The sequence below is a fragment of a genome, unplaced genomic scaffold (assembly GCF_019419815.1).
Source record: "Pyrus x bretschneideri cultivar Hongxiangsu unplaced genomic scaffold, Pyrus_bretschneideri_v1 Contig58, whole genome shotgun sequence".
In the NCBI taxonomy this organism is placed as follows: Eukaryota; Viridiplantae; Streptophyta; class Magnoliopsida; order Rosales; family Rosaceae; genus Pyrus; species Pyrus x bretschneideri.
In genome coordinates, this window is record NW_025999796.1 from 673,989 (window position 1) to 692,862 (window position 18,874).

At 37.2% G+C, this 18,874-nt stretch overlaps 1 protein-coding gene across 1 annotated transcript; it reads right to left on the minus strand.

Moving 5' to 3' along the window:
• Positions 1-2,006: 2,006 nt before the first annotated feature.
• LOC125471153 lies at positions 2,007-7,820 on the minus strand. The gene is given in 5 exon segments (XM_048571270.1): positions 2,007-2,745; positions 2,747-4,298; positions 4,764-6,459; positions 6,553-6,831; positions 6,892-7,820. Coding segments are annotated over 5 exon segments (4,839 nt in total). The 5' UTR covers positions 7,729-7,820; the 3' UTR covers positions 2,007-2,270.
• Positions 7,821-18,874: the final 11,054 nt, after the last annotated feature.

The window sequence follows — 18,874 nt, forward strand, 5'->3', positions numbered from 1 at the left end:
GCTTTCAATGCTTCTTTGTCAGTTACAAACTGCTCAGCCTCCTGGGAACCTTTCAGTGTTTGAACGGCCATAACTTTTTCTAGAAAAATGATATTAACAATCTGTAAAATGTTCCAGAAAATAGACATCCGTAGCTTTCCAAGCATATAAGGCTCATTCTCTAATTCATTCTGAACTGTCCGCAACTGGCTTCCAAAGTCAGCTGACCTGCACAGGCAGTTTTGACGAATTTATTACTTAACATTCCACTTGTGTTATTTTTCTTTTCTTTACTTGACAAATCCTAAAAAACACAAAAACAAGGTAAATAACTCAAAAATATAAGGAACTAACTAAGAAAAGACAAGTGAATTTGATATAAAATATATATAAATATGAGCTTATCAAATACCCCCACACTTAGCTTTTGCTAGTCCTCTAGCAAAACAAAGAAAACATGAAAAAGTAGCAACATGAAAAACATTAGCTCCCCACTATGTCACCCTCATAGAATTTCATTCAAGAAAACAAATCATCAAGAACCTTAGCTAGCACCAAGCAAGCTAATCCAAGCTCATCTTCCTTATTCAAATGTTAACAACTACCTTTTAATCATCCTTGAAGTGTAGTGTGTGTAATAGCCATGCTAATGCAATTTCAAGTTTTGTTTTAAAACACTACATGCAAACTAGTGACCTTCTCACGGGACATACACTCAATCACACATATGTTTAGTTTAACGTGTTTCGCTCAAAGAATCAAATGTGAAAGATCTACCATAAGCTTGCATAAAGATCTCATCTCCACAATCATAATTGCAAAACTAAAATCAAGAGGACTTTTATTGGTTGTAATGAGGCTTAGGGAGGGGGTTATAGAAATGAAAGGATAGGTAAACACAAGTTCCAAGCTACATTGCAAGCAATTCTCTTGTTGAGATTTATAAGAACTCAAGCTCTCCAACCACTCTACTAATACCTCCAATCACACCCCTAAACTTTTTATTTGCTTTGTATACAAAATTTTTCTTCTCCTTTTTTTCTTCTCTTTTTTTTTTTTTTTTTTTTTTTTTTTTGAACCAATTTTCGCATATAACTAAATACAAACATGAAATACCCCCACACTTATTCTTTTGCCAAACTCTTTCAAAGTACTTCACAAACATTTCTCATAAGACAATCTCACATTGCTCACTAGCTAGCTTGGAAAGGGTAAGGAAAAATGTTTAAGGTATAAGGGCAGACATATCTGGTGATAAGAATTAAAAGGCTTAACATATAGGCTCAAATTGGCAATCTAATGATATCATTTTTCTTTAGGAAACATGTTTATTTGGGCCATGGTGATAAACCTAATGCCTCTATCATTTTCAAGTTCATGCAATCAATGACAAACATTTCGAAAGATCGTTATGCAAGTTCTAGAGATGTAAGTCACATAAGTTCATCACACATGAAAGAATAGGAGTGTATGAAAAATGCACACACTTTCGATAGGCTCAAAAACTCACATAGGTTGTATATGGTCACTATGTTCACATACGAAGCTTTAAATCATGCTTTAGTTTCACATCAACAAGGCTATGTGCTTTTGGTTTTTCAAAGATGATTAAACATGTACAAAGCTAACAAGAGAATAAGGAACTTCACACAATACATGCTTACTAAGTTCTTGATCACCGTGGTTCAAATTCAATCCAGTTGTATCATTGGGTCGGGAAACTAACAAAAATCTAATTCAAAACAATAAATAAAATAAGACTATTTTTGGATTTTTCATTTTTAGAAATTTCTCTTTTTTTTTAATATTTTTTTTTTTAAGAGTCAACAAAACTAATTAAGAAAACAAAAAAAAAACAAGGAAACAAATTAAACCAGTTCTTAGTCAAAGGGACGAAAATTTTCAATTTGGTCATTTTTTCAATCCTTACCCCCAAACTTAAACTGGACATTGTCCCCAATGTCATAAAACACAATAATGCATAAAATAAAAATAAAATGAAATAAAATAGTAAGAAACAAAATAAAGCATTTGGACTGAAAACTTCCCCAATTTGCAATAAAATCAAGTGATGACCCCCAAACTTCAATTCTGCAATCAACTCCAAGGGTGGACATAACCTAAGATTCCTACAAAGAAAAGAAATACTTCAGCTTAGCACGCATGAAAACTCAGAAAACAAAACAAACGAAAAATTGAAAATGACATAAAAAGATAATGAATAGAAATATTGGGTTGCCTCCCAATAAGCGCTTGCTTTTACGTCCTCAGCCGGATGGTACCAAGAGTAATCATTCAAGGGAAGCTGGTTCTTGGAGGGGTACAACCTCCACATCATGCTCCGCAAAAGACTCGTAATATGGTTTGAGTCTATGTCCATTCACTTTGAACAGGTTTCTGGTCTTTGCACTTTGGATTTCCACTGCACCATGAGGAAAAATATTAGTTATAACAAACGGACCAACCCATCGAGAACGAAGCTTACCTGGAAATAACCGAAGGCGAGAATTAAATAGAAGAACTTTTTGTCCAATGGCAAAGCTCTTCCTTGATATCATCTTGTCATGAAATGCCTTTGATTTCTCCTTGTATATTCGACTAGACTCGTATGCATCATTCCGGATTTCATCTAACTCATTCAATTGAAGCTTCCTCTGCTGTCCGGCCACACTCATGTCCATGTTGTAGGCTTTGATAGCCCAATAAGCTTTGTGTTCTAATTCTACTGGAAGACGGCATGGTTTCCCATAAACTAATCGAAATGGGCATTCCAATAGGAGTCTTATAAGCAGTCCTATAAGCCCACAATGCATCGTTCAAGCGCATGCTCCAATCCTTCCTACTAGGACTCACAGTTTTCTCCAAAATTTGCTTTACCTCACGGTTTGATACTTCTGCTTGACCACTAGTTTGCGGATGATAAGGTGTAGACACCTTATGTGTGACATTGTACTTCCTAAGCAACGCTTCAAATGTTCTATTGCAAAAGTGACTCCCTCCATCGCTAATGATTGCTCTAGGTGTGCCAAATCTTGCAAAGATGTTAGTCTTAATAAAATCTGAAACAATTTTTGAATCATTAGTTTTGGTGGCTTTCGCTTCCACCCATTTAGAAACATAATCCACAGCCAATAAAATGTAAAGAAAACCATTTGAAGATGGAAAAGGTCCCATGAAATCAATGCCCCATACATCAAAGATCTCAACAATCAAAATAGGGGTTTGTGGCATTTGATTTCTTGGGCCCAAGTTACCTGTTCGTTGACAACGATCACATGTTGCAAAAAATTCGTACGCATCCTTAAACAAACTAGGCCAATAAAAACCACTCTCTAACACCTTAAGGGCTGTCCTTTTTGCTCCAAAATGGCCGCCACATGCATAAGAATGACAAAAAGTTAGAATAGATTTAAACTCAGATTCAGGGACACACCTTCTAATCAATTGATCAAGGCAATATTTCCACAAATAAGGATCATCCCACTCGTAGTATTTGGCGGTTTTGACAAGCTTATCTTTCTGAGCACGTGTAAAATCATCCGGAATCTTTTTGGTGACCTTGTAATTGATAATATCTGCATACCAAGGGTCAGTAACCTTTAATGAAAACAATTGCTCATCCGGAAAACTCTCACGTAAAGGGATGAAATCTTCCTCTATGTTTGAGTGCACAAGTCTGCTAAGATGATCTGCTACAACATTCTCACTCCCTTTCTTATCCTTGATCTCCAAGTCAAACTCTTGAAGCAGAAGTATCCATCGAATGAGTCGCGGTTTTGCATCTTTTTTTGTGAGTAAATACTTCAAAGCTGCATGGTCAGAAAACACAATAACTTTAGTTCCAATTAGATAAGATCTAAATTTTTCTAAAGCAAATACAACAGCTAGAAGCTCCTTCTCTGTTGTTGAATAATTCAACTGTGCATCATTGAGTGTTCGTGATGCATAATAGATGACATGTGGCACTTTGTTGACACGTTGTCCTAGAACTGCACCAACAGCATAATCTGAAGCATCGCACATTAACTCAAAAGGTAAACTCCAATCTGGTGGCATGATCACAGGAGCCGTGGATAACAACTCCTTAAGTTTGTTGAATGCTACCACACACTCTTCATTCATATCAAATATTACATCCTTTTGAAGCAAACGGCACAAGGGTCTAGAAATCATTGAGAAGTCTTTCATAAACCTACGATAGAAACCTGCATGTCCAAGAAAAGAACGAACCTCCCTGACAGTAGTAGGGAGAGGTAAAGAACTAACAATTTCTACTTTAGATTTATCAACTTCAATTCCATTTTCAGATATGATATGCCCTAAAACTAATCCATGTGAAACCATGAAATGACATTTTTCCCAATTTAAGACCAGATTAGTTTCTTGACAACGTTTTAAAACTAAGGACAAATTATGTAGACATGTATCAAAAGAATCACCATAAACTGAAAAATCATCCATGAACACTTCAATTATTTTCTCAATCATATCAGAAAAGATACTTACCATACACCTTTGAAATGTGGCGGGGGCGTTGCAAAGTCCAAACGGCATCCTCCGGTATGCAAATGTGCCAAATGGACATGTGAAAGTCGTCTTTTCTTGATCCTCCGGAGCAACTGCAATTTGATTATATCCAGAATAGCCATCAAGAAAGCAATAATGAGAATGACCAGCTAACCTTTCTAACATTTGATCAATGAATGGAACTGGAAAGTGATCCTTGCGTGTGGTGCTATTTATCTTCCGGTAGTCTGTACAGACTCTCCAACTATTTTGCACACGTGTAGGCACTAACTCACTAGCTTCATTCTTAACAACTGTGACTCCGGATCGCTTCGGAACTACTTGAACAGGGCTCACCCACTTGCTGTCCGAGATAGGATATATGATGCCAACATCAAGAAGCTTGATAACCTCTTTCTTGACGACCTCCATCATGAGTGGGTTCAAACGGCGTTGAGCTTCCCTTTTAGGTTTTGCACCTTCCTCCAGCAGAATCCTATGCATACATGTAGCTGGATTTATGCCTTTGATATCTGCAATGCTCCAAGCTATGGCAGTTTTGTGATCCTTCAGTACCCGGATCAGTTTCTCCCCTTCTTCTGCTGTGAGTTGTGATGATATGATGACCGGTAATGTTTCATCCTCTCCCAAAAATGCATACTTCAAATGTTCAGGAATCGGTTTAAGCTCCAATTTGGGTGCCTGAATCACAGAAGGAAGTATTTTTTCGTTAAAAGTAGGAAGAGAAATAAAATGGGAAGAAAACTTACCACGAATTGGTGAAAGAGACTCAAGGGCTGCCACTGTCTGGATTAATTCTTCTTCAATGTGCTCGGAATAATTAAATTTTCCATGTGTAATGCTATGCACTAACACCTTTTCTAAATTGTCTTGTCCTACACCTTCATTAAAACAATCCTGCACAAAATAGTCAAACGCATCAATAGACAAACAAGATTCAAAATCACTAGGGTACCTCAAAGCATCGAAGATTTTGAACTTGACGCTTTCTCCATCAATTTCCATGGTTAAAGTACCATCGTAAACATCAATCTTCGTACGCGCCGTTCTAAGAAATGGTCTTCCCAATATAAGAGGAAGTGCAGTAGGCATAGGGTCATGTTCCATCTCAAGAACAAAAAAATCAGCGGGAAAAATAAGTTCATTCACTTGCACAAGTACATCCTCCAATAGGCCTTTGGGATATCTATTTGAACGATCTGCCAACTGGATTACTACCTTTGTTTCCTTCAAGTCTCCAAGGTTTAGTGATTCATACACTGAATATGGCATCAGATTGATGGATGCCCCCAGATCGCACAATGCTCTTCCAAACTCTTTCCCTCCAATTACACATGGAATGGTAAAGCTACCGGCATCCTTCAACTTCGGTGGTAGCTTTCTCTGCAAAACAGCTGATACTTCCTCGCTTAATGCCACAGTTTCTTGATCATTGAATCTTCTCTTGTTCGTACAAAGCTCTTTAAGGAACTTTGCATACTTGGGCACTTGTTTTATGGCATCTAAAAGAGGTAAGTTCACTTGGACTTGTCGGAAAGTATCCAAGATTTCCTTATCAGTTTGCTCCTTCTTAGACTTCATAAACCTACGAGGAAAAGGAATAGGGACACATGAGTTAAATGAATTTTGAACTTCTTTACTTACCTTATCAGAATCTTTTTTGTTTAATTCTGTATCTTTATGAGACTTTTCAGTTTCTGTTGAAGCCTCATCTTGCTCAAGATTTTTGGTTTGTTGCTCCCCTTGCTCATTTGTATCTTTTCTAGTCCTCTTTTGCATCCTTGGCTGCTCAAAAACTTCTTTTCCACTCCTTAAAGTCACAACATTCATCTGCTCCGCATTTGGATTCACCACGGTTTGGCTAGGCAACCTTCCTGGTTGATGTTGTTGCCCCATCAAACTTGCTGATTGACTCATTTGGCGCTCAAGGTTTTCAATTGCTTTGTCTGTTTTCTGTTGATGAGATTGAGTAGAGTTAGCTAAAGAAGCAATTAAATCCTCAAGAGACTTACTTGGAGCTTGTTGTTGTTGAGGCTGAAACGGTGCCTGCGGTCTTGCTTGAAAGAAGCCAGGTGGACGGTTATAGTTGTTGGGAACAGATTGTTGTCCGTTGTCTTGATTATTCCACTTTAAATGTGGATGATCGCGCCACCCTGCGTTATAGTTGTTGGAGTATGGATCATACTTTTGTCTTTGTTGCCCCTGAAACCCTCCTAACGCATTAGCTTGCTCAAGACCACCTTGATCCATTAACGAAGGGCACATATCTGTGGCATGTCCCATCATTGAACAAACACCGCACACCTGTTTTGGAGCCACCATAACCTGTTGCACAAGATTAGTCAAGTTAGCTAATTGTAATTCAATACTAGAGTTAGCACTTACCTCGTTAACTTTCTTAAGAGGTAGCTCATCTCTCCCTCCAAATTGTCGTGTGTTGCCAGCAATGTTCTTTAATAATGCCTTAGCATTTGTTGGTGTCTTGTCCATGAATGCTCCTCCACTTGCTGCATCAAGCATTACACGATCAGTACCACACAATCCTTCATAAAAATATTGTATTAAAAGATGCTCTGAAATTTGATGATTAGGACAAGATGCAACCAAATGTGTGAATCGCTCATAGTAATCTCCAAAGGGCTCTCCATGTTGTTGTCGGATTGCACATATGTCTTTCCTTATGCTTGCAGCTTTTGTGGCCGGAAAATATTGCTCCAAGAATGCTTGCTTCACCTGGTTCCATGTGTTCATTGATCCTGGAGGTAAATTGTAAAGCCACTCCTTTGCCTTAGCTTCTAATGTAAATGGGAATGCCCTCAACTTGACTTGCTCCTCATCCACATTGGCTGGTCTCATTCCCGAGCATACCACATGAAACTCCATGAGATGCTTGTTGGCATCCTCTGTTGAGAAGCCATGGAACTTAGGCAAGTAGTGAATCATGCCGGACTTAAGCTCAAATCCTCCTCCTGCATTTGGATATGTGATGCACAATGGTTGTTGATCCGTATTAGGCGTTGCCAACTCCCTCAAAGTCCGGTTATCAGCCATGCCTTCTTGTGGTTCTTCCTCCTCTTCCGAACTCAAATGTGGTGGAGAAGATGGTGGTAAAGACACCGATGCACGCTTTTGCTTGATTGTTCCTCGAAGCTTTCGAAGTGTTCGTTCAACCTCAGGATCGTAGGAAGCTAAATCAATGCTCTTGGACCTTCGAGTATGCATATACTACGAAGAGTACCTGAAATAAACACAAGAACAAAAACACTAATTAGACAAGAAAAGAAAACAATAAAAAAAAAAAAATAAGTAATTAGAAATAACAATCCCCGGCAACGGCGCCAAAAATTTGATAGGATTACAAGCACACCACAAAGTAGCACACAAATATCCTATTGATTTTCCTTATTAACACTAATATTTGTCAATTGTAGCATATGAAAATAAGGGTCTTTCCCGCAGAAGATTGTTTTATCTAACTACTTAAAATGTCACAAAAACTGGGTTGCTGTCCCTACTGACCAGCCACCGAAAAATAATTATTAGACTGACTTACACTTATCTAAAGTCTACGAAATTTTATATGCAGAAACTAGACACACAGAGCTACACTCACACAAAATTTTGGGATTTTTGGAGTTGATTTGCTATTTAAATTAAATCGAACAAAAACAGAACAGAGACAGATTTTTGAGTAGTTCACAAATTAAGAAAAACGAGTTAGGGGAATTGCTATCCACCACCAAATAATCATGCAAACATGTTATGTTTCATTCAAATTCCTTCTATTTTCGGATGAAGATGCTCAAGTTGGCTCAATGTTAGAACCCAACCTATTACTCTTTCTTATGTAGTATGCTAAGAGAATGGCGTTTTCAACTTAACTTAGTCCCTAACATGCAATCTAGAATGGTGTGTTCATAGATTTAACAAGTAGAAATCATTAAGAACGAAAAGAGTTTGAGTCATCACAAGGCATCGTAAGTACTAGCGTTGTCTTACTTATCCTAGAAATTGATTCACATGTTAATCGCAATTAACAAGTACTACTCTAGAACATATGTAGGTCCTCATTCGACAAGGGCAGGCACACACATATTCATAGCATTAGAATCCTAGATATGCTTACTAAGTATGCATCCATAGAAAACACAAAAAGAATTCATCAATGAGACAAGTAGTGAACCAATTTTCATCCATTCGTAAAAGTAATTCAAATGAAATGTCATAACAAACTTGCAATCATATTCGGGGCTTCAAAACAGCCCCTAACTACTAAAAATTAGTTACACATAATTCTCAAATTAAACCAAAAGAAAGACATGAGTTTGAGAAGATAAAACCGAGAGAAGAGAATGCCAAGATTTCCTCCTTCCTTTCCTTCCTTCCCCAACGCCACAGCCTTCCTTTTTCCCTTGCTTTGCTTCTTTTTTTTCTATCTTTTTTTCACACTTTTTTTCCCCCTTTGTTGCTGCAACCTGTAGGTATTTTCTTCTTCTCTGCTGCCACAGTTTTTTCTCCATAACTCACCCCACTAACAGCCATTTAGTGATGACAATAAGTGGGAGGAAATGCCAAAACAATTGTAACTCTTTGGGCAGCCTTTATGCCCATTACTCTCACTTAATTTTTCATTTCCTCTGATATTTGAATAGGTGTTAGCTGGCTTGTTCTTGGCTGCATCAGTTTTGGCTGTTAGTTTTATGGGATTTATTGCTTTCAATGCTTCTTTGTCAGTTACAAACTGCTCAGCCTCCTGGGAACCTTTCAGTGTTTGAACGGCCATAACTTTTTCTAGAAAAATGATATTAACAATCTGTAAAATGTTCCAGAAAATAGACATCCGTAGCTTTCCAAGCATATAAGGCTCATTCTCTAATTCATTCTGAACTGTCCGCAACTGGCTTCCAAAGTCAGCTGACCTGCACAGGCAGTTTTGACGAATTTATTACTTAACATTCCACTTGTGTTATTTTTCTTTTCTTTACTTGACAAATCCTAAAAAACACAAAAACAAGGTAAATAACTCAAAAATATAAGGAACTAACTAAGAAAAGACAAGTGAATTTGATATAAAATATATATAAATATGAGCTTATCAGCTACGTTCACCGACAAACGTGACAATAGGTATGCCCTGTTAGTGAAAAGTAACAATCTTCTGATAACAATCCAATTTGGCATGATTGTAATGTAACCAATCCATACCCAAGATAACGTCAAAGTTAACAATATCCAAAGGAACAAGATTGGTTGGCATTACCTCGATAAGAATGGGGCATCCTTGATACTCCCAACTAACATAACAAACTTCACCCCTAGGCATCGAGAACTCCAACTCATAACCGAGGGAAGTGGGGTGAGGTTGAGTCTTTTGAGCAAACGTATGGGAAATAACTAAATGTGTAGCACCAACGTCAATTAATATTCTAGCAAAATGGCTAAGAACATTCAACGTACCCATAATCAAGTCGATGTTACTCGGCTCATCTTTCAAGGTGATGTGATTGACTTGACCCTGTGTCTGCTGTTGGCCTCCTCAACCCTTGTTTCGCTGGTTCTGATTTCCTCGTCCCTGGTTACCTTGACCTTGATTTGTCGAATTAGGCTGCCTAGTCGATGCGCCGCTACTAGAAACTACCTCAAGGTTCTGGGACTGCCCCTAGCATACCACTGTAATCCACCGCCTTGATACAACGTATAGCCCCCTTGGTATTGTGGGTTCTGTTGAGTCGATGCACCGCTGCTAGAAGCTACCTCAAGGTTCTGGGACTGCCCCCATCATACCACTGCAATCCACCGCCTTGATACGGCGTATAGCCTCCTTGGTGTTGTGGGTAACCGCCCTGGTAATAAGGATCAAGTGGGTACTGATATGCTTATCCTGGATACTGAGCTATGTCACTTTGATAATGAGAAGCATCATCATAACCTGTCGACGTGTACCAGGTCCTTGAATCTGTAGGAGAGGGATAGTAGGTGGTAGAGTATGAGGCTGATTTTCCTGACTTTGCGAACACTGATTAGCTCTGTGCCCTATTTGACTGTAAGTATAGCATCCATTACTTCCTCTCTTGCACTCACCGAAGTGACGGTTATTGCATCTGCGACAGAACGGAACACCAATATTGCTAGGATTCCTTTGATTCTAGAATAGGGAACTACCTATAGCCTTGCCGCCCCTTCGTGGTGCATTAGAATTTGAACCACCGCTCAACGATCCAGAATTATTTCCAATTCTCTTGAAATTCTGGGTCTTTCTAGGGACAAAGGAAGACTGCCCCCTGTTATTATTCCTCCGAGCATTATTATTATTATCTTCCTCATCATCATCATCATCATGAGCATTCTTTGAATCTTCAACCCAAAGCAAAACCTCAAAGAACTCTTGGTAGGTAGAGTAGGGAGTAGTAGTCACCATAAAACACAGTCGTTTACAAGTCTTCTTCTTGAAATAACGGAGCATCTCTTTGGGATTTGCAACGATCTCGAGATAATAGAAGGATAAGTCAGTGAACTTTCGGTGGTACTCAGTCACTGACATCTTCCCTTACTTTAGGTCCGTGAATTCCTCTTTTTTCTGATATTTATACTTCGGAGGTGTGAACCTAGCCTCAAATAAGGGTCTGAAGACATCCCAATCCATGGCCTCTTGAGCAGACAATGAGCATGAGTCCTGAGCCCATCATGATGCTGCTTCTAAATGAAAGAACTAAGTTACTGACTCAATCCATCTCTCCACTAGGAGGTTCCTCTATCACTATGACTCAGAAATTTTTCTCAACATGATCGATCCAAATCTCAGATTTCTCAAGTCCCTTATTACTAAAGAAATTATTTATCTGAAGGTGGGATACTATCTCCAAGGTAGCCCTCTGGGGAGGATGAAGTGTGGACTGAATAGCATAAGCAATAGCTTTAACAAGTTGTCCAAAATCGGGGAAATTAGTCTCAGAAATGACACGTGGCTCTCTACAAGGTGGCATAATTCTGACATAAGAGATCAAAAATTATTAGGACCTATAGCACAAACAAGGAATGAAAGACTACCTAAACCAATGCTCTAATACCTAACTCACACACCCCGATCGGAGTCGAGGCATGATGGCTGTCACCCGAAGGTGACGTAACCAAAGGTGCAAGTGATGAAAAAAAATGTGGATAAATTAAAACCGAAACTAGAACCTATTTAACTAATAAAGTGAGTGCGTAGTAGTGGATAGAACCCATAAACTACAAATGTTCTAATTAAGTACTTAGTACACAACTGGAAAGAGTCTTCTACATTTAAACAAGAATATGTCAAAGTCGCCGCTAATCCTCACATGCCACAGGGTAGGTCAGCTATCTAGGATCTGGAAGGGCGAAAAACAGAAGGGTGAGTGGGCACAAAAACAAAAGTTTATAAAACCATTTATTTTCTGAACATACTAACCCTTCGCTGTAAAACATGTATAGTTTCTAGAAAATCATACTACTTATATGTATGAAAACCAAATGCAAAACAACAGTAAGTCCAAAAGCACGCCAAATCGACAATAGCATAAGTGAAATCAAGTGCTCAACAATCTATGATAGTATACCAATCGGAGTCACCTAATGCGACCTGTACAACTGACCTAGTTTGCTCATCAATCTATGCTAGCACACGAGTCAAAGTCACCTAAATTGACCTGTACGACAAGATTGGGTGTAATATATATATATATATATATATATATATATATCTCTAGTGCTACAATCACTTAAAGACTGGCGATAATCGCGGTCATCTACAAGTCGGAATCGCCTAATACAACATGTACAACAAGACTAGCACCTACTTGGATCCAAGGCAAGCGTGCTATACAGGAGGTGAACATGAAGAACTAGCCCTAGCCCGGGGCAAGCATTAACATCAGGGTGCAGCAATGATGAGTGGACTACATGAACATATGCATGCCCTAATGATTCAATGTTTCCAATTAGCATAATAAACTTACCTAAACTTACATGTGCATCCTGTAAGATTATTTTAGCATTTCACAACAGTGCAACATTTATGAGCAGGTAAAACGCATATGAATATGCCATGACAATATATACATCTTAACCACATAACAACATTTTTAAAATTAAATAAATCATGGCATATAAGCTTAAATCAATTTAAAAGCATTTGTGGAAACTATAAATTTTATATATAGGGATAGGATCAAGGGACAAATATTTTTACAAATACTTTTACACTCTTTTTAAGCCTTTTGATTACATGACATCCAATGGTTCTTATTTATTCATTAAATGGCATGGATGCTTATGTGGATTTTAACTAATATTAAAGATAAAATAAAACTGGAAAAAAAAACATAAAATCTAGAAAATTAAAACTAAAATTAAAAAAAGGAAGAAACTTTAACTGAAATTGGTTCACCTATTCCCATTTCGATCAAGACTTGGATTCAGACTTTGAACCCTAATAAAAAAAATCATTAACTGATGTTTTTTTTCAGACTTGGATTCAGACTTCAATCAAGACTTGGATTCAGACTTTGGATTCATGAAACATCATTTAACTGATGTTTTTTTTCTTCTTCCAACTAGGGACGGATCGAGAGCCAGCTGTGATGGTTCTTATTTTTTGCTAGGAAAATTAAAACTAAAATTAAAAAAGGAAGATAATTTAACTAAAATTGGTTCTCCTATTCCCATTTCGATCAAGACTTGGATTCAGACTTTGAACCCTAATAAAAAAATCATGAAACTTCTTCTTTGCCGATGAGGAAGCTTGATGGAATCTCTTCTTTCATTTTATCAAAAATAAACCCTAATAATAACAAAACAACATTCTTTTTAAATTAAAAAAAAAACGTGATACCAGGCATAGGTCCGAGCGTCAAAAAAGATTGAGTTTTTATTTTTATCAAAAATAAACCCTAATAATAACAAAACAACATACTCTTTTCCTTTCTTGGAGCTTTTGTCGTATTTATCATCTTGTTTTCGAATTGGTTTGATAAAAACATGCTCGAGTTTATGTTTATAGACAATTTTTAAGACAAGTAATTTTGCAAAATAATCATTCAAATCTTCAAGTACATTCCAAGAAAACAAAACTGAATCCCCATCGTTTAACAACTGAAATACAATTCAAACTGAAATAACATGAATAAGGGTAATATATTCAACTTCATGTAATTGCCATACAAATTAAAAACTTGATTATTATCTCGATCGTTGCAGAAAATTAGCATCATTCTTCATGGTTGTCATTCTTCGAATGCTCTGATCAACAACATTCTTCATCATGGTATAAAGAAACTATAAGATATCCGAAAAAGATAATATGAGTTGGACTAAACATGAAAAGTATTAAAAATAGGGTATCCAATAAACTAAAACTAATTCAAAGTAAATAAGTTCACTTGCCTTGGTTTAATTTGCTGAATCAATCTTTTTTTTTTTTTTTTTCTCTTTGGACAGTTTCTTGTATTTTCCTTGATGTGAACGAACAAATTGTGCATTTGTGACCTCATTTGAACGTTGTCTAGATTTTGATGAAGTTCAGAAATGAATCCAAAACCCTTCTTGTCGGCCATAATCTTCATAATAATTTCTTGCCGCTTCCATTGTTTCAAAAACTATACCCACATATGGCGTTTGCAATGCTTCCTCATTTCTCTTTGGAGTGTGACAATTGGTTGTGTCACTTATTTCTTGAGTTAGTGCTAACTCGACATCCTCAAGTTGAGGATCAATTAAGGCTAGAAAAATAAACCTAAAAATACTACCATCTTTTATTTGAAAAAAAAAAAAAGACCAACCATTAAGTCTTAATCAATTACTCTGAACTAGTTTCACTCACCTTGTGAAGTGTAAAGCTTGATGCTCCTATTTCCATGGTAAGCTAACTAGAAAGATTAGAGATTGGCCAGTATACTAGAAGGAAAAAAATATGTAGTTGGAAAATCGAAACGAAGTGAGGCAAGAAATTCAATATCTAAGTTATAATCTAGAACCAAAAACATACATTCTCATGGGTACCAACATATCAAAAACCAGAGCTGCAAAAATCGCAACTACCCTCGCTGCTCAACCTGCAAGCAAAGACCCAATTCGGTTAGCAAAACATTATACACTCCTTAAATTCAATCTACAAGACTTGCACTAACAATAACTATCAATCAGAATATTTCTAGCTTTCTCACTTTACGATTTCGTATTCACACATTCTATTGCCAACCACTTCCTATATCGCCGTCTTCACGCCGAGATTCTTTTTTCTTTTTTTTTTTCTTTAACCACATCATGTTAATTATTAAGTCTAAGCTTAAGGGTTTCAATCCATCAATTGTCACTTAATTCAATTACAATGCATGCAATGAGAACCCAATTTTTGAAAACAAGACGAAACAGAATCATCACCAAGTCTTTTCTTTCAGTCTAAAGTTTTAGGATCGGATTAAACTTGCATGGCATTATTCAAACTAGTAAAAACCAAGAAATTAAACCAGAAACAAAGAAACGCAATCGCATTCGAAAGATTGAATGACCGGAAGACGACAATTGAGTCGCATTTTCTTGAGGCTTGTTGTTTATCGTCGTCTTCTTGTCAGCTTTGTCATCTTTGGCTTCCTCCGTACTTTGTTGCTTTCTTACTTAAAACCCTAGAACATAAGTTCGAGTTCAATTGAAACACATGAACTGACAAAACTCTTTTTTTTTTTTTTTTTTTTTTTTTTTTTTTCAAAACCTAACTTAATCACCCCACATATATAAACAATAATATAGAATTTAGGGTTTCGTTTTGCTTACCTAATGAGATTCCATCAAGCTTCTTCATCGGCAAAGATGAAGCTTCATGATCTTTTCTATTAAGGTTCAAAGTCTCAATCCAAATCTTGATCGAAATGGGAATGGGAGAACCAATTTCAGTCAAAGTTTCCTCCTTTTTTAATTTTAGTTTAATTTTCCAGATTTTAGGTTTTTATCAATTTTATTTTATCTTTAATATTAGTTAAAATCCACATAAGCATCCATGTCATTTAATGAATAAATAAGAACCATTGGATTTCATGTAATCAAAAGGCTTAAAAAGAGTGTGAAAGTATTTGTAAAAATATTTGTCCCTTGATCCTATCTCACACACACACACACACACACGAAAAAAAAAAAGCCCACTCACTGATATGTCGATGGGTTGTAGCCCCCTAGCCTTGCTTGTCCTCAGGGTAAGTCTTTCCTATATGCGAAACAACTAACAATAATTACTTAATTAACATATATGCAAAAAAAAGCTAGGAAAAACTCCACATAGCTTGCTCAAACGGAAGGTTTGAATATACAAAAATATTCTACTCGAAGTCACGGACCCGCACATGTCAACCACTCGCAGGCCGGAGGCTGGACGTGCCCTCATGCGCCTCCCAACCCACGGCCACACGCACCTGACAGAACCCTGACACCGTTAGAATATTCCGTCAATTTTGACGGAATATTCTTCGTCTTCTCCTGTGATCCTTGCCATCTACCACCGCCGCTGCCATATGGTTCGTCGGAAACTGGGGATTTTTGCTAGTTTCTAGAAAATTTTCAAACCTTCATAACTTGCTCATTTCTCAACCATTTTTGAAGAAATTTATATGGAAATGAAGCTCTTGAGGAGTAGAACAAGTCTATACCTTTTGGAAGTCTAAAAACGGACGAGAAATGGCCTAAAGAAGCCTCACAAGATTCGGCCTAAACTTCGACTCCTCAAACTCGCTTGTTTCAACATCAACTCGTCCCCAAACTTAGTCTAGGGACCCTAGGGAGTTATGTAGAAGCTTCCTCATGTCCTAAAACCTTCTAGCTCAACCTGAAACTTGTCAGAGCAAAACCCACCGCGTCAAAGCTTCCGAGTTGCTTCGCATTGACCACTCAAAACTCAACGAACTCGTGATCAGTTGGTATGGTTGTGATCGTGGGGTTGAGTGGACCATGATGGTGGTGGTCATTGGTTCGATCTGTGATTTTTTTTATTTTTTATGGTGTGTATGTTGTTGCAGAGAAGAGGAAGGTAATGGTGAGAGAGAGAGAAAGAGGAAGAAGAAGAGATAGAAAGACTGACAGCTTTTCTGATTGGTGGAAAAGTGAGGGAAGTTGTCTAGTTGGGTGAGAGGATTGAGAAGAGTGTTTGATTGGTCGTGAGGGATTTGATGGCATGGGTCCAATTTAAAAAGAGTAAAGGATAAGAGTTTTCAAATTTCGCACAATAAAAGCATGCAAGAAAATTCGTCTCCCTATCAAAAATAGTGTTTCTAACACTGATAATTTAGTACACACGCGTGTACAATTCTACTCGATGTTATGTACTTTAACGAAACGCAACTTTTTCGTTACAAGTCCGATTCGAGCCTAACTCACGCCCATGTGTTCTTAACAACGAATACTATTTAATTGTGATAGTGAGAAAAATAATTTAAAGTTGCATAATCACGTCCACGTCATTTCGCCAACAAGGGCATAAATGTCAATTTACACACTCGGGGAGAAATTACATAGAAAATTAGGGACGGGTCGCCACAAAAAGATGTAGTTACCCAGTTTTCTTTCCAAGAATCAATTATCATTAATTTGGTCATACTGCTACATTTAACAGATATCGTGGCGAAACAAAAGTTCTCTCATTTTTGCTCAATTAAACCCTAATGAAGGATGGAGCTATAAAGTTGCCTTTATACCTCATTCTAAGTAAGTGGCAAACTTGTAATAAGTGAGCCATCACTCCCTTCCCTCTTAGGCTGGTTTTGGCTTTCATTTTTGGGTTAATTTTCATTTTGTTTTAGTTGTAATACAACTAAACTCAATGGGCCTGGTGGACCAAAACTCATTTTGGGCCTGGAAATCCGAAACTGACATAAGGCCTAATACGAACCTTTCGTATGATTAATTAACATTTTAATTAATCATTGCCTTATACAATCAAACTACTTAATTGTCCTTACTCATCTTCATTATTTTCTTTAATCATTACCTTATACGGTGTGTGATCCATTAGGTTCCTTTTAGTGAGGTAGTGGGCGATTACAACTTATTCTTAAATCGATTGTGAATTGAAACTTACTTTCAATTCTACCTTTAGTGATTATACACCTTTAGGGCTTCAACAAGCCATGAGTAACACCTAGCAGTATGTCATGGCTACCCAAGCTAATCAAAAGAGGTTGGAGAATCTATTCGGTTTGGGATTACAAATGCAAAATGGTCTTTCTAAGACAATACTCTTGATCACATTGTTTGGTTTGATAGTTTATTCATGTCTACTTCCAATGTGATTCACTTGTCTACATGATTGCCTTGAATGTGATTCATACTCTTGCTAGAGATTATTCATATCATAAAGTACTCCCTCAACGGTTTAAAGGTTAGAGATCCCTTGTTGCGCACCACCTGCCTCCATGTTTAAGTGACTTAACCTCAACTATGTCGTGCACACCCTCTGGTAGAGTGCCTTTAACATAGTCAAATATCAAGGACCTAACCACAAGACATCTATGATACCTCAAGTCAAAAAGACTACTTTGCTTTATTTCAACCATGAGCTCTCATGTGACATGAGTATGAGAACTTCTTGTTGATCGTGTTCAATGGACTCATTCTTTATTGAGTACTTACATACTTACCTTGATGTTAATCACACCAATGACTAGAGACTGTCACTCTCCCAGAGAGAAGACATAGCATGTACTGATCTTAACGGATCGTCAATGCCCAATTGGCAATCCTATGATCAGGAACGTTTTGGGATATGCACAAAAGAAAATGATCTCACGAATCTAACTTCTTTAGATTAGATTCTCCTAACAATAATTTTATATGAAATGCCCATAAAGTATCGTCATATGATTGGGGGTAGGGCACATTTCCAAGAGGGATGTCACGGATTGATATGAATAACTTATGTTTAAAACCAACTCTTAGCTAACTATTCAACACAAGATTTTTTTAAAATATTTAATATTCTGAACTTAAAAGATAAAAACACATATTTAGAATAATTGGAATTGGTTTTTGTAAAACTCGGCAGCAAGGAAGAAAATAAAATAGTTAATATAAAAAGCACTAGGGTTTAACCGTTGTCATTAACAATCCTATATAGTTCCACTAACTGCGTAAGAATTACCACATACATGCTATAAAGGTTAGGTTTTCCTAATGCATATATCTAACACGCAATCCGCTCTGACCAAATCAACTCCAATTAGTCCCCAAAAGATCTCTTTTTAAAGCTTGACACATCCTCTTCAAGTTCTCAGGAGGAACTTTCATCTAAAAACACCATCTTGGCCGTCAAAATACCCAAAACGTCTAGAAACATCAATCTAGGAAAGTTGTTCAATCGGCTTTCTTT